This window comes from Perissodus microlepis, chromosome 22 (genome assembly GCF_051167445.1).
Source record: "Perissodus microlepis isolate ML-2025 ecotype Zambia chromosome 22, ASM5116744v1, whole genome shotgun sequence".
Classification (NCBI taxonomy): domain Eukaryota; kingdom Metazoa; phylum Chordata; class Actinopteri; order Cichliformes; family Cichlidae; genus Perissodus; species Perissodus microlepis.
In genome coordinates, this window is record NC_140481.1 from 20,674,627 (window position 1) to 20,690,702 (window position 16,076).

Genomic DNA, 16,076 nt, shown 5'->3' on the forward strand with positions numbered 1-16,076 from the left:
AGGATAATAAAAAATAAATTTTGAATTGAATATTATAGCCAACAGCTAATATAGATAGATAGATAGATAGATATTTTAGGTGTTTCTCCGCTAGAAGGGTGTATAAAGAAAATAAACGTATGTATATTCAAAGCTATTTATTGCTTTAATTGGATCAGTTGTATAACTTAAGCTAGCGATGTCTTTTATTAACCATAATGAATTAGCAAATTTAACAGATAAATGTGTGTTAAATATATCCTGATCATTGATATTCCTCACATTAGTTCCCACACTTTCTCACACTAGTCTTCAACCCTGACTGATAAAAAGGGAACATTTTTTATATATATATTTGAAGAACTGGTGAAACTCTCACTGTCAAAAGCGACCTCCCAAATCACTTCGACTTGAAATTTCAAGTTAATTTTTCAAAGGTTTGTGTTATTAAGCTGAAATTTTGAGGTAATCTGAAACTTTGACTTATGTGTTTTGTTTTTTTAATTGTTTTTTACAGGCAGACTCAAATTTCCATATAGGAAAATCGAAAGCTGACAGGAACTCTGGGAAAGAGTGTGGGGGAATAACACACTGGGGGTGGTTTTGGGGCAACCTTGAACCCATACCTCTACATATGGGTTTTGCATATGGGTCACCTGCTCAACCAAGTGAGCTGCACAGTAGATTCACCCCAGTGCTATTTATGCTTAAAGCATAATCATAATTCATGAATTATGTAGTCTGTACTCTAACAGGATTCTTTAAACCCAGTATAATTACTACATTGTTGAACTCAGTGAAAGAAAGGAATGTATTAAATAGACATCAAGTTCTCATGAAGTCAAGTCAATTGTTTTGCTGGTATTATGAAAGCAGTTTCTGTTTCAGAGAGCCACTTTTCAAAAGGAACTGAAGTATGGATATAAATAAAATTCTTGTGAGTTTATTAACTGTGTAGTGGGGTTTGGTTTCTAGCAGCTCAGCAGACTGAGTTATTAGAGAAGTTCCAGACTTGCCCCTCATAAATTGACTTTATTTTTTTGCTGCAGCTTTATTTCACAAATATACAACTTGACTGTATAATAATTCATACATTTTATTGTATAAAATTTCAGCATCTATTGAGGCGCAGCACAAAGCAGCTGAACATTATAGTGGTAACTCTGAAAGCAGTATACATTGTCAAGACAACAAGTAAGATGCTGCAGTACAACAATCCAGTGCAGCTCAAGTGCTCAAATGAAAACATGGCTTTGGTCTTACATATATTTTTATATAATAGCATAATTTATTTTTTTAATCCACAGCTGAGAGTCCTGATTGGTCCCCTTGTTAGTACCACCAGACTCAAAGGATGTCCTCTCTCCTTGTGGGGCTTAGGATGCTTGGGGTTTGCACTCGCTGAGCACCTCCTGCATCTTCTCCTGGATGTCCTGCACCCTGCCAGTCCACTTCTCGCGCACTTCATCTTCATCATCCTCTGTAACAGCTGTGTAGCCCATGAGGGCGATGAGGCCCATGTGGAAGAGGTGGGTGATGTGTGAACAGCGGCGCTCCATGATTTCTCGGTCGCCTTCACAGTGTTCAAAGTACACTTTTAGCAGCGGTTTTCCGAATAGCGTTTGTGTACCCACCACGCCACGATAATACACATCCAGGCTCATGTCAGACTTGTCCCTCTCATAAATCTTCTCAAAGGTCTCCATGTGGCGCGTGGCGTTGCCTGGATCTTTCTTCACCAGTGCCACCATGCTGTTGAAGGCATTGTACTGGTGCTTGATGTACTCCTCGTACCTGCCGTAGGTTTCGTTCACCTCGTCAATGTGGATCTTCTTCAGGCATTCCTGGTTCTTCTGAGAGATGCTCTGTAGTTTGGTGTGGATCGCTTGAAAGTCCTTCTCCAGAGGATGATCCTCTTCATCCATCAGGCCCTTGCGAGCCACTCCAACCAGGGAAGAGACAACACCAAAGATGGGGTCAATGGAGGAGGCGAAGGAGGAAACCTTCTCCACACAGCACAACACTTTGGCTGCGGTCTTCTTGATTTGTGCTGAATCAGCCATCACTGCTGTTTTTCTTCTGCCAAGTTAAAAGTGCACACAGAGTGAATCTGGAGAGACAGAACAAAAGATTTTAAGGTTAAACAGACTAATTCTTATACAGCACCTTTCTGCTCTATTTGAGCACTCAAAGTGCTTTCTTCTTAAAAGCTTCATTCACCAAAAAACTTTTCACCTAATATTCACACACTGACACTGGATCAAAAACATCTGGAGCAATTAAGGGTTTAGTATACTCCCCAAGGTTGCTTTGATATCCAGACTAGAGGAGTCAGGGATTGAACCACCGATCTTTCAACTGGTAGATAGCCCTCTCTACTTACTGGCCCAGCAAAACTGCATCCATACTGTGCTAGATACAGCATATGACCACACCAGCTTTAACTCTGAACTGGGTCGCAAATCCCTCTTTTTCTTATGGCTGCTCCCGTCACTCATCCAAGTGACTTCTGAAGGTCTAAGTGCTACATCCAGATGAACAGAATCCACTTTTTGACATGTTTTGTTAACTATTTTATCGTTTTGCTGCCACTACAATTAGATACCCTTTCAAAAAAAACCCAGCTGGAATGAAAGCCTGCCCACGTTTTGCACCTAACAGGTGTGTTAAGTCACAAACTTTTCCCCCCTTTTCACAGGCCAACTAAAAACAAGCTCATGGCTAACTGCTGGCATACACACATGTCACCAGCTGCTGCCTATGCACCATATTGTGTAGAGTAATACTAAAAGGTGTCATCTTACACTTAATGTTATGGGCAACATGTGACAGGGAAGGCATGTGTCATTACTGATAAACCTTTTGGTGTTTTCTAAGTTTTTCATGTAAAAACACAAGGAAGAATTTTGTTAACAAAGTAAAAGTCCAGTTCAGTGATACTTCATATGTGACAGAGCACAAAAAAGACCCACAAATTATTGCGTCTATGATACGTGAGCAACAAACTTTTGTCATTTTATGTCAAAAAAAGTTACTAATTCTTAGAAAACTTGTAACAACATATAGTTTAAGTTTAAAGATAAGTATTCAGCTAAAATTAAACAAGCATGGTTTTATAATTTCAATCACCGGCATTTTGTTTGCAGTAAAGCACAAAAAATAAATTTTTATGCAAAATAATATTTTAAAGACTCAAAGATGATCAATTCTTAATGACATAAAGAAGGATATAAGCGAATTCTTTCATTTAGGAAGCATAAACCGAGACATTTTACTGAATGATTACTTACCACATCAGTGTAAATGTTCATCTGTGAAACTATGCATCCACATCTAATAGCAGTGCATCTTTGTCATACTTCTAGCATTAATCATCAATCTCAATGTTGTCGTGCTGGAAAAATAACTCAGGGATAACAGTAGGTGTGTCTATTTGTAGTAACACTAGAAAGACTGGAAACAAAGAAATGGCTCCAGGTTGTGAACTTCAGTAGATCATCTACTGAGCACTTTCAATCCCAGAAGCTATTTCTTTTGGCAGCTTTAACCTAAACCCAGTCTCGGGATTGTGTTGCTGTTTGTTTCCAAGCTTGTTTCTCTCATTTCCTGATTCTCTGCCTCTCCTACATGAATCACCCTGGCATGCTGCTATCAGTCCCAGCTGACTCACTTTCAAATAGACTCTAAACACCCTTCAGATCAGAGACTGTGAAGCACAGAAGGCAGATGTTTACTCACCAAAGATAAAACTGCTGGTATTCCTCAGTCTACTGCAGCCGTCTGGCTTTGCCTTCCACCATTTTCCACCCTATAGTCAAATAAGGACAACCCCTTCCTGCCAAATAAGGGAGCAGATACAAGGAAGTGAGTCATGCGTGCTCTGTGCTGATTGGCTGAGAGAGTCCATCTAGAAACACTGTGGCTGAAGCTCCAACCACATGCTGGAACACCAGCCCTTGTCGCCCTTGTTGCCTTTTGTCATTGTTTTAATCATATGGTCACACACCTTCCCAACCAGTTTGGGTGACGAGATACTACAGAAATTATCAGTGAAATGAAGTGAAATGCATCATCGCGCCTAATGAGCAGAAACAAATGTCTCCCTATTGTCTTTGCTGCTTATGTGTATTAGTATCAGTATCGTCATGAAAGAAATATTTATTCATCGTCTTTGCATTCATTCGTTCATTCATTTTTCAGGATGTGTGTTGAGACGAATAACAAAAGAAAACCTGTGTTTCTGGAAATGGCTTTGTTTACTAGTGAAAAAGAACATTTCAAGATACAATATCACTGCCTGCTTTCATTTGAATATTTTTCATACTAGTCACATAAAACTTAAGTACACACTTTTATTTTTTTGGTATGTTTTCTTTTTAGCATTTCACGACATTTGAGATACAAAAATAAATAAATAAATATTGGCACACTAAGAGTTTAGCAAGAGGAAATGTTATTTAAACCTAAGAGTTTTATGTTTATTTAAAATTACATCTGTTCACGAGGAAGTCAAATGGAGGAAGTCAAACAAAGTGTTACTTTTTGACCACCAGAATTGAGTCTAAGCTTTCGCCTCCTCTCTTATTTACAAAGGTCTCTCCATATTTTTGATTTGGTTGACTTTTTACATTGGAAATTCAGATACAACCCCAAAGGGAAGAGAAAATAACATTTTTTACAACTTGGGTAAAGTGACCCTCTAATTATCCTAAAAAGTCTACACAGACTGAGTGCGCTTTTAGGAACAAGGTGACACACATACAGAAGGAGAAACACTGAGATCTTGAGTTTTACCAACATAAACAAATAGGGAAAATGTCTGCCTTAAACAAGAGGCTGGTCTAGGTTCAGTTTCAAAACTTGCCTTGCAAAGCCTGATTTTCCTGGTACGATGTCTGCTGGGAAAAACAGCCAATGACAGCAACAGCCCTGGCAGATTGAAGAGCGTGATGAAACTGATTTCATTCATAATGAAGAAGATAATGTTAAAAAAATAGTGTCAGATATGTACAGATTGTGTAAGAGAAGCCATTCTGATAATCAGAGTCATTGGATCAAAGTCTCAAGTATCCAGAGGATTTCTGAGGTCATCATGCTGTCATTAAATATTAACCACTTTTTGAATTTGGACATCTGCCCTTATAGAAAACTTTATTTTTAATAGACCGTCTGTAGGTCCCAAGAGTACAAAGCACGCATCTCACGGTGAGATGAGGGAAAAGACAGGTCCAGATGAAGTGCCTGCAGCCAAAGGCCAAGAGCCCTACACAACCAGAGGCAGTGGGCAGACTTCTCTGCTATTAGCTACAAAGATCCACTCGTAAATTATTCTTTTTTTTTTCTTTGGTATACAAAATAAAACACTGACACTAGAGTGTGTGTGTGTGTGTGGCCCCTCGTCATACCATACAAGGCATGACTTCTTATCAACCTCTCCAGTCACCCCATACAGGATGCGGCCTTTCAACGAACTAAGATGTGTAAAAAGCAGAAGTGAGCAGTCCTGCACCTCAGATGAACAGAACCTTGTGGTTTCTAAATGTTTAAGGGAAAATTACAGCAACAAAGCTGCTTCTTCCATCATAGAAGGAGAAACATTTTATCAGCACACACACACAAGCAGTGGTTATATATATCTTAGCACAAATGACAATCTCAAAAGCATCAACTCTAACAGATACAACAGTCAGGAGCTTAAGAGCACAAACAAGTCCAAGCATGTCTTTTATTTTTACTTTTTTATATTGAAAGACTTTTGTGATGTCTTGTTCTGTATAAAGTTTTACTTGATGGTTAGTCAGAGACAATATTACCATTCTTTTAATTTTAACATTAAACTTTCAGGATTTTCTGTCTCTGTTCGCATTCACCTGAAACTTCCTCTGGACACACCCTGAAGTCTTTGGTTAACCTTCCTAAGAAAACACAAGTTTATTCACACGGTCACAGCGTATGTCTTACACACATTCTGTATGAAGTACTTTATTTCATGTTTAAGTTTACATAGGAATGCCTAAACCTTGAAAATAACTTTCAGCACTCTCAGGTGGTCATATGAAGGATGAATTATTGCCCTGAAGATAATCAGCTGTCCCATCACAGATAGACTGGGCTTCTTTAAAAAAAAAAAAAAAAAAAAAAAAGGCTAAAAAACCCCCATAATAATATATGATTAAAAAAGCATTTCCACCTTAGACTATATTTGAAACATCCTTGAAGTCAACATAAAGTCACCCACTGGGATGTAGACTTCTGACCAAAACCTGGAATCGGCCTTTTTAGCTTGTTTTGGAGCCACAGGTGGACTGCTATCTTATCAGGTAATACCACTAGGAGTACATACAAAGTAACTCAAGATCACAGTCAACATCTCACACTGGGTCAAAGGCCAGGGAATAAAAGTGTGTTTTTAAACCAGATTGCAAACCAACAAATGAATCCACAATTTTCGAGCCACGACTTCAAAAGCTCTGTCCCTTCTGAGTTTGAGTTGCGTCTTTGAAACAAGCAAAAGCATCTGTTCTGCTGACCTGAGACAATGAGGTGGGATATATGGGTGCAGCAGCTCACACAGATAAAATGGGGCACAACCATTAAAAGACTTCAAGACAAATGAAAGGATTTTAATAATTACCGATAATGGATTTCTCATATGGGGCCAGAGAGGAAAAGTCCATACAGGGAGTGTCTAAAGTTTAGACCCAGTAGTACCTGCAACTTCTCTAGACTCTAAAGGACACAACCATCTCCTGATGTTGATAAGGCAGAGAGTGGACAGAGTATGCACCAGTGTGCGTAAGTGGAAAATAAACTTGACAGTTGTCTGCATAACAATGTAAGGAAATATTGTGTTTCCAGAAAATAGTGCAAAGTGACAGCAGGTACAAAGAGAAAAGGAGCAGCCCAAGAATGCAGCCTTGTGGTTCCCCCCCAGGGGAGGACAGCAGAGGTAGAGGTAAAACCATCAATGCTGACACAAACTTCTGTCATAGAGTTAGTCCCTAAACAATTACAGAGCTGAGCCAGTAATGCCCACCCACTGCTCCAGCCTGGAGATGAGGATTTCACAGTACATTGTGTCAAAGGCAGCTGTTAAGTCCAAAAGCACAACTTGCACACATTCACCAGAATCAGTTGCTAAAAGAATATTATTAAAAAGCTTTACAAGAGTGGCTTTGGTGCTGCGGTGAGTTTTAAACTCAGACTGGAACACTTCCAGAATTGCTTTGTTCATACAGGAGGGACTTTAATGGGGTGTAGATATTTTTTTCCAGGAGGAGACAAAAAAAAGAGAGACTTGAAAGGTAGCTTGAAGTTTGATAAAAACAGGAGGGTCAAAGCCAGATATTTTCAGCAAGGGCAAATAATATACTGAAAGTTATAAACAAGCATACTAGCTATAGACCCAAACCACTTTTTGTATTTGTCCATAAACATGAACAGCTGACATGAATGGCACTGACCATTGACTTGCATTTGGAGCCATTGAGTGGCCATTACACCAACTGCAGTTTTTGGCTCCATTTGCTATTTTCTGCTTGTTTTCACAAGGAAACTATCAGGACAGCCAAGGATTATGTACATACTCATAAAAACAGCACATAACACTGACAGTGATAAAATCTTATAAACACTGAACATTAAACACTCCACCTCCACTGACTATTTGAGTAAAAAGCAGCATAGACATTAATTCATCATTTAAATATGGTGTAAAAGTTACAGGGGGAAGTTCTGCTTAAATTAAGAGACATTTAAGATACTTCTTGTTCCTTTATATTACAGATTTTTTTCTCCATTTTAAGGTATCATCCATCACTTATTAACCAAGACTAAATTTATCAGTGAGTAAATACGGCCATTCTGAGTAAGGTTGTCTATGAATAACTTTATTTCCAGTAAAAACTAGTTTCCAAAAAGCACATGTCAGCTATTTGAGAGATTGTGGGTTCTTTAATCTTTATAACTGGACAGACTTCAAAAGCGACAATATTGTAATGCTCCTTTCATTTTTGCATGTTCTTCTGATCTTCTTCTCGTGGTTGCATTTATTAATAATTCTCCACCCTTTCTTTCGCTTACAGAGCTGTTGATGCTTTCTTGGACTACATTCAGTGTATGCTGGATAAGCAGCTCCTCCTACAGGGAGTGCAGAATTATTAGGCAAATGAGTATTTTGTCCACATCATCCTCTTCATGCATGTTGTCTTACTCCAAGCTGTATAGGCTCGAAAGCCTACTACCAATTAAGCATATTAGGTGATGTGCATCGCTGTAATGAGAAGGGGTGTGGTCTAATGACATCAACACCCTATATCAGGTGTGCATAATTATTAGGCAACTTCCTTTCCTTTGGCAAAATGGGTCAAAAGAAGGACTTGACAGGCTCAGAAAAGTCAAAAATAGTGAGATATCTTGCAGAGGGATGCAGCAGTCTCAAAATTGCAAAGCTTCTGAAGCGTGATCATCGAACAATCAAGCATTTCATTGAAAATAGTCAACAGGGTCGCAAGAAGCGTGTGGAAAAACCAAGGCGCAAAATAACTGCCCATGAACTGAGAAAAGTCAAGCGTGCAGCTGCCAAGATGCCACTTGCCACCAGTTTGGCCATATTTCAGAGCTGCAACATCACTGGAGTGCCCAAAAGCACAAGGTGTGCAATACTCAGAGACATGGCCAAGGTAAGAAAGGCTGAAAGACGACCACCACTGAACAAGACACACAAGCTAAAACGTCAAGACTGGGCCAAGAAATATCTCAAGACTGATTTTTCTAAGGTTTTATGGACTGATGAAATGAGAGTGAGTCTTGATGGGCCAGATGGATGGGCCCGTGGCTGGATTGGTAAAGGGCAGAGAGCTCCAGTCCGACTCAGACGCCAGCAAGGTGGAGGTGGAGTACTGGTTTGGGCTGGTATCATCAAAGATGAGCTTGTGGGGCCTTTTCGGGTTGAGGATGGAGTCAAGCTCAACTCCCAGTCCTACTGCCAGTTTCTGGAAGACACCTTCTTCAAGCAGTGGTACAAGAAGAAGTCTGCATCCTTCAAGAAAAACATGATTTTCATGCAGGACAATGCTCCATCACACGCGTCCAAGTACTCCACAGCGTGGCTGGCAAGAAAGGGTATAAAAGAAGAAAAACTAATGACATGGCCTCCTTGTTCACCTGATCTGAACCCCATTGAGAACCTGTGGTCCATCATCAAATGTGAGATTTACAAGGAGGGAAAACAGTACACCTCTCTGAACAGTGTCTGGGAGGCTGTGGTTGCTGCTGCACGCAATGTTGATGGTGAACAGATCAAAACACTGACAGAATCCATGGATGGCAGGCTTTTGAGTGTCCTTGCAAAGAAAGGTGGCTATATTGGTCGCTGATTTGTTTTTGTTTTGTTTTTGAATGTCAGAAATGTATATTTGTGAATGTGGAGATGTTATATTGGTTTCACTGGTGAAAATAAATAATTGAAATGGGTATATATTTGTTTTTTGTTAAGTTGCCTAATAATTATGAACAGTAATAGTCACCTGCACACACAGATATCCCCCTAAAATAGCTAAAACTAAAAACAAACTACAAACTACTTCCAAAAACATTCAGCTTTGATATTAATGAGTTTTTTGGGTTCATTGAGAACATGGTTGTTGTTCAATAATAAAATTATTCCTCAAAAATACAACTTGCCTAATAATTCTGCACTCCCTGTATAGTTATATTTGATCTAAATCTTGAGTATATTTACCAGTCTGTGCCAGGTGAATTTGTTATGTTTCGCTCAAATTCACCTGGCATCAAATATTTATTCAAAACTGCAGGAATTTCTGTTCTACACACTCTGGATTGGTGACATGTAGATACAGCTAAGCAAACATGATTAAACAAGACAAGGACTAGGCTGTTGTGCAATGTTTGACTGTGATATGAGACAAACTGAGCAAACATCTGCAGATTTTTCCACATGTTTACACACTACCAGATACATCTTAGATTGAGTTAAAAATATATTTGAGTAAAGAATCATCTGTTGTGTCTAAAGAGAACCTAATAGCCTAACTTTCAACACTATATAGTGTGAATTCTTGAAATTCTCAGAATAAATTATGTTATACTGGCCCTGTGTGTGGCCCTTAAGTCCATCCACTGCATGAAACCAAAAAATGTTTGGGCTCCTCCCTCTTTAAACCTACTTTCTTTCTATTGGCTGTTTGTTTTAAACATAAGGTTTGGACAGCTCCTATAGCCTGACAGCCAAAAATGTGTGCATGTGATGTCCTTATTAGGGTTAAGTGACATCATGCAGAACCATGATTATTAAAAGATAAAATAAAATGTTGAACCGGAATGTTTGTAGCAGTCTTTTGGCTCACAGTGGTCATTATTTTGACCATGTCTGGCATTAGCATCTGCCACTGTAACAGCATATATTTGACAGAAAATAAGGACGTTGCTTAACAGGTCTCCTGTAAAGTTTGACAATTAAAAACTTGCATTTTATCCGAAGGTATGATGTGCCTTCTCTTCTTAATAAGAACTGGAAGTGACCATTATTAGGCTTCCCTCCTGTAACTGAATTAAAGCCCACCTCACAGCCTTCGATGCAGTTTGTGTAGATCTTTCCTTGTTAGCATTTTCCATTAAATCCATTTAAGTTCTCCTGAAATTTTCATTCCAATATTAACACTGGGCTTATATTAACTTATGAAGACTGATCAACGCTGTGAGAAATCACTCAGCTGTAACATGACTGCATACAACTGACTTGTACCAAAGAAACATGATAATTTCTGTTTTTATTCTCTATTTTAAAACATAATTAGGACAAAAATGAAAGTTTTAAAATATATAAAAACACATATAAAAGTGGATTTTTCATCCACTTCTTTGACATTATTTTCATTATGTATATTTAGGGCCAGCTACCCGTCGCACTGACGCTCCCACCCACCCTCACACATGCACAGTGCTGCACTCCCACCCCTCAACTCCTCCTCTGTATTAGTTCCCACAGTAATCTCCCAGATCACCAAATTTTGCCTCTGACACCTCAACTCCCCGCTCTCCCTGTTCGACACTCCCAGGACGTTTCTGGACTGGACCGAGGACGGTCCCCCAGCTCGTTTCAGGTAAGAACAGAAGCAAACAGCACGGCACATCAGCAGGTTTGACACAGCAGCTGTGGATGTTTGGTTCAGCTTTGGGATTAGAAAGGTTTAAGCCTGCCATTGAAATGGGCCACGGGGTTCAGCAGAGGTCGACCTCGAGCTGGTTCAGAATCAGTTGCTACTGTTCCACTGTTACAGTTTTACTGCTTTTTAGATTGGCGTGTTTTCATGATGGGAACAGCACTTCAGCTTCTGTTTTCTCTGTTGTTGTTGTTTTACATGTTTGTCATCCAACAATACATAATTGACCATAAAAAAAACCCTTGTCCTTCAGACAATGGATTTAAGTCGGCACTTGTAATGAGGAGTTTATTACAGACAATATTTTAAATAAATTTATTTTTCAGTGAATTTTTTTGTGAATAAAGAGCTTGCCTTATTTTAATGAGCACATTTTTAATAAGTCAGTGTGTATATTTGGATGACTGCTCCAAACACGTCATTGTTTACATGCAAGATTTTGTTGCACCTCTTTTCTTTTTTTCTTCTTTTTTTAAATGGGTCATTTCTATCATTACATTAAACTGGATCTTGATATTTTTCATGCTCTTAAATTTTTATCTGTTTCCAGGACTGGAAAATCAGAAATGAGGAACAATATGAGACAAGATTCAGTGAAAATGCACAAGTTGTTAATCGAGCTGATGGTCCTGCTGGGGTGAGTAAGTCAAAGAGGGGCTACTCACCCACAACAAATATTCTAAGTGCTAATATATTTCCATTTTAGGTTTTAGTCGAGTTCAGTGCAACTTTTATTTCTTATTGCACCAACAGTTCAGAACATCAAGCACACACAATAAATCAAAAGAAAAAAAGTGTGAAAAATCACAGGCTTTAAGCTTAAACAACAATCTATGAAATACAATAAGAAGTACATTTCTGTATACATGGTCAGTGTGTGTGGAGAGCAAAGAAACCCATGCTGTGGTGGGGAGGTCCAATGCCAATCATGAAGGGGTGGCACATTTGACCAATCACAATTATGGAGAAATGTACTGGCAGCAGTGTATGTGTGTAAGGAAAATATGAAAGGGTTAAACACACAATATAACACTGCCAAACCAGCAGTGTTAGTGTGTTTGAGGAAAAGTGCTGTACAGTAAGTTTAAGTGCTTCTATCAGTAAAACTGGAAGAGAGTCAATATTTCAAAGGTTCTGTCATGTTTGAGCCAAAGACAGCCTTGGAAAATAGAAGCAGTTAAAAGATTTATTAATACAGCAGTATATTTAAATACAGCAGCACTGATTTTTTTCAATTTTGAGAAGCCAGTAGCAGGAATTGCACATCAAGGACAAGGAAGAGACAGCATGAACAATTGAAAATGAAGACTGACACAAGAACCGAGTTTAAAATTTAACAAGAGCATTACCACTGACAAAAATTGACCAACGTGGTAACAGTTGAGAAGGAAAGCTGTTCTAAATGCTGTGGTGAAGATTAGATGATGGGAGACAGCTGTGCAGCCCCACTGCAGCTGGGCACTCCTCTCTGAGGTCCGACAACCAACCAGTGGAACTTCATGAGAACTGGCGGTGAGAAAGACAGAGAGTTAGAGGTACAGAAAGGGAGAGTGGCCAGAAGAAGGTCACTGGCCTCCATGACCATGAAGTTTTAGAATCACATATATAAAACAAGAAAAAAAAAAGTAAAATTATTTGCAGGAATGAAAGAATAAAGTTTCATCTACGATTCTGTTTTCATTTGTCTCGTCTTCGTCTCCTCACCTCTGAATGGCCATGGCAGATGGTTGCCCCTCTCTGAGCCTGTTTCTAATGGGAATTTCTTCCTGTCAAAAGGGACTTTTTCCTTTCCACTGTGACCAAGTACTTTCTGATAAAGGGTCATCTGATTGTTGGGGTTTTCCTCTGTATTATTGTAAGATTTTATAATCTTACAATACACAAATACTTTGGTTGCTATTGGAAAAGATTTAGAACACCCTACTTTCCACTTTCACTGGTCAGTAGTTGATGATTTCATACCTTCGGATTTTAATCTTTATTCTGGAGTGGCGATGTACCACATCTTCCTGTGTAGTACTGAAAACCCAGGATTAATCCTGAAGTTACCTGGATAATTTTAAATATTGGCGTAGTGTAGGCCTAAGGACTGTCCCATGGGACAACTGTGGCTCAGGTGGATTGATTCCTGACTCTGCACCTGAGAGCAAAAATTTGAAAAGCCCTGTACTAGATAAGTTATTTTATCTGTCTGTGTTTTAGAGTCATTAGTTTGAGTAACGGTGCAATCCAGAGGCCTGACTATGATGACACACCCAACCCAGAGTTCCTCAACCCGGCCTGGATGGCCAGCATCCCTGATGATCGGCTGCTGTCAGAGATCACCATGGCTGGGACACACAACACCATGGCCCTATATGGTGGTGTGTATGCAGAGTGCCAGACCTGGAGCCTGGCCTCCCAGCTCCGTGCTGGTGTTCGCTTCCTAGACATCCGTGTGCGTCATGTCAACGGAAACCTCACCATTCATCACGGGGTGTCCTACCAGCGAGCGCACTTTGGCGACGTCCTGGAGGGAGTGACTGACTTCCTGCAGGAGTATCCAACTGAGACAGTGCTAATGCGTCTAAAGGAGGAGTTCAGTGAGACGGGTGACATCTATGGTGCTGTGGTAAACTACATCAATCGCTACTCTCACTGGGACCTGCTGTGGCACAGCCGACTCGTGCCAACCATGAGTGAGGCTCGAGGGAAGATCATCATCCTGCAGAACTTCAATGGGCCAGATCTGGGGATGCGTTATGATTCAATGGACATAGCTGATGACTGGAAGGTCTGCCTACATTTTTATACTCAAACTACCTGTGATGTCAGTAGTGTTTTATATTCATTACCTTGCCTATGTTCCACGTGATCCTACTTGGTTTCTGCACTATTTTAAATTACACTTGGTGTTCCCCCCAGGTGCCCACACTAGCACATGTGCAGGAGAAATGGCAGAGTGTCCACAACCACTTGGAGGCTGCACCTTCAGGAAACAAAGCCCAGATTTTTCTCACCTACAGCAGTGGAGCCGGAGTGTTCGCGCACCCCAGGGCCGTCGCACAGCTCATCAACCCACAGCTGTATGAGTACCTGAGGGCCAAGACGGACCTGAACCAGCGCTTTGGAATCATATGCATGGACTTTCCCGCTGCCCCTATTATTCAAATGATCATTGACTTCCAATTAAAAGAGGCTTTTAAGACAGAGCAGGTCTAATAACCCAATTCTTAGCCACTTAACTCCCTCACTGACAAAGTAATTAATCAAACGTTTCGGTGCTAATATCTGACCGAGCTCGGCAAAAGTAATTATGATGGAAAGTTTGCCTGGGATGAAATGTCTCATTTGCGTGTCATTTGCAAAAGATTCGGGGAATAAAATAAATGCAACTCAAAAATAAATCAGAGGTGGCGCCAAGTGGAGTTTTTGACAGTAATGAACTGCTGTGAAAACTGCTGACATGTGTTGTAATTGCTGTGGGGACACTGCAGTGAACATAAACCACCAGTTAGGTCATATGGAAATTGGGATAAAGCTTAAACAAGCCAAATGAGTAACATTAATGTTCTTGAACTCGCAGAGTTTAACATGAGTCCAACACTTGAGCTGATATTGAGGTCTTTAGAGAAGCTTGAAACAGCCTCCTCTATGACCTCTAACCAGCACCATACTACCAGGAGCTGTTTTCATCCAGTCACATGGTGGCAGCATTGCTTTGTTAGTGGTACTCCATCTTCCTCTGGCTTACTGCTTCTGTAAGCAGGGAACAACTAGCTTAACCTTTGCATCTCAGACCCACTCCAGCTGTCCAAATTTGCAGAACTTGAACCACATTTCTTAATTGAAGCTCCATTAAACAAACTCCACAGATTTTTATGCAGCAATGTTTGTTTACTACTCTTGTTTTCATGTAGAAAAGCATAGAAAAAACATACTTCTGTAATAAGCGTCTGGAGATCAATGCACTACATCACTTGGGTGGAGGTGGAAACAAGGAAGCCTACGGGACCCTCATTTGCTCCATTCTCATCTCTGCAAGTAAGGAGCAGTACTGCCAACTGCACTCTCTATCACCCACAATCTCAGGCTTAACATTTGGTGCTGGGATTGAATCATGGGTAATGTAGGCTCCTGAATTTATTTGGAATTTGATCCTTTGGTCCTACAGCCTTAAAAGGCTTTGTTTAAAAAAAATTAAACAGTTGTTTTCTAAATACTTCCCCTGTATAAAAGTGCAATAATAAATTGCTGGGCTTCACCTTTAATTCGGGGATAAGAACAAATCCCCAGTTTAGCACCAGTGGTTTTAAAATGCTGCTTAAAACTCTAAACTGAAAACAAGTAGCCAGTGAGCCATAAAGATTAAACTCACTTTAATCAACTTTTTCTAATATTCAATATTCTGTTGAAAGCTCTGAGCAAAAAGACATAAATCAACAGATACCTTGTATTATTCAAAGACAATCTTTGTCTGGCAAATATTTTAGTGTTGGTGGCTCTGTCGTCCCAGTCTTGACACCATTTATACGATCAAGGTTACTTTATTTGTCCTTGTATAAAATGATATACAACAAAATTTGTTGCACTTCTGCTTAAAAAATGGTTCTCCCTGTAGTTAAAAAGTAAGAGTAATAATATTAAGACATGAATAAGAAAGAAAATAAATAACAATAAAGTAAATCTCATACAGTCTGTAGTTCAAGGTGCTAACGCAGGGGTGGGCAATTCCAGGCCTCGAGGGCCGGTGTCCTGCAGGTTTTAGATCTCACCTTGGGTCAACACACCTGAATCACATGATTAGTTCATTACCAGGCCTCTGGAGAACTCCAGGACATGTTGAGGAGCTAATTTAGCCATTTAAATCAGCTGTGTTGGTTCAAGGACCCATATAAAACCTGCAGGGACACCGGCCCTCGATGCCTGGAGTTG

At 39.8% G+C, this 16,076-nt stretch overlaps 2 protein-coding genes across 2 annotated transcripts; one reads left to right on the forward strand and one right to left on the reverse strand.

Moving 5' to 3' along the window:
- Nucleotides 1-991: 991 nt before the first annotated feature.
- rpz2 (rapunzel 2) lies at nt 992-3,811 on the reverse strand. Its single transcript, XM_084920220.1, has 2 exons — nt 3,718-3,811; nt 992-2,089 (listed from the first exon to the last, which is right to left on the reverse strand). Exon 2 carries the CDS (start codon nt 2,040-2,042, stop codon nt 1,356-1,358), a length of 687 nt encoding a protein of 228 aa, XP_084776346.1. The 5' UTR covers nt 2,043-2,089; nt 3,718-3,811; the 3' UTR covers nt 992-1,355.
- Nucleotides 3,812-10,999: 7,188 nt separating this feature from the next.
- Nucleotides 11,000-14,531, forward strand: LOC146363002 (uncharacterized). Its single transcript, XM_084919997.1, has 4 exons — nt 11,000-11,102; nt 11,713-11,799; nt 13,365-13,935; nt 14,067-14,531. The coding sequence occupies exons 2-4, from the start codon at nt 11,729-11,731 to the stop codon at nt 14,361-14,363; spliced, it is 939 nt and encodes a 312-aa protein (XP_084776123.1). The 5' UTR covers nt 11,000-11,102; nt 11,713-11,728; the 3' UTR covers nt 14,364-14,531.
- The last annotated feature ends 1,545 nt before the right edge of the window (nt 14,532-16,076 follow it).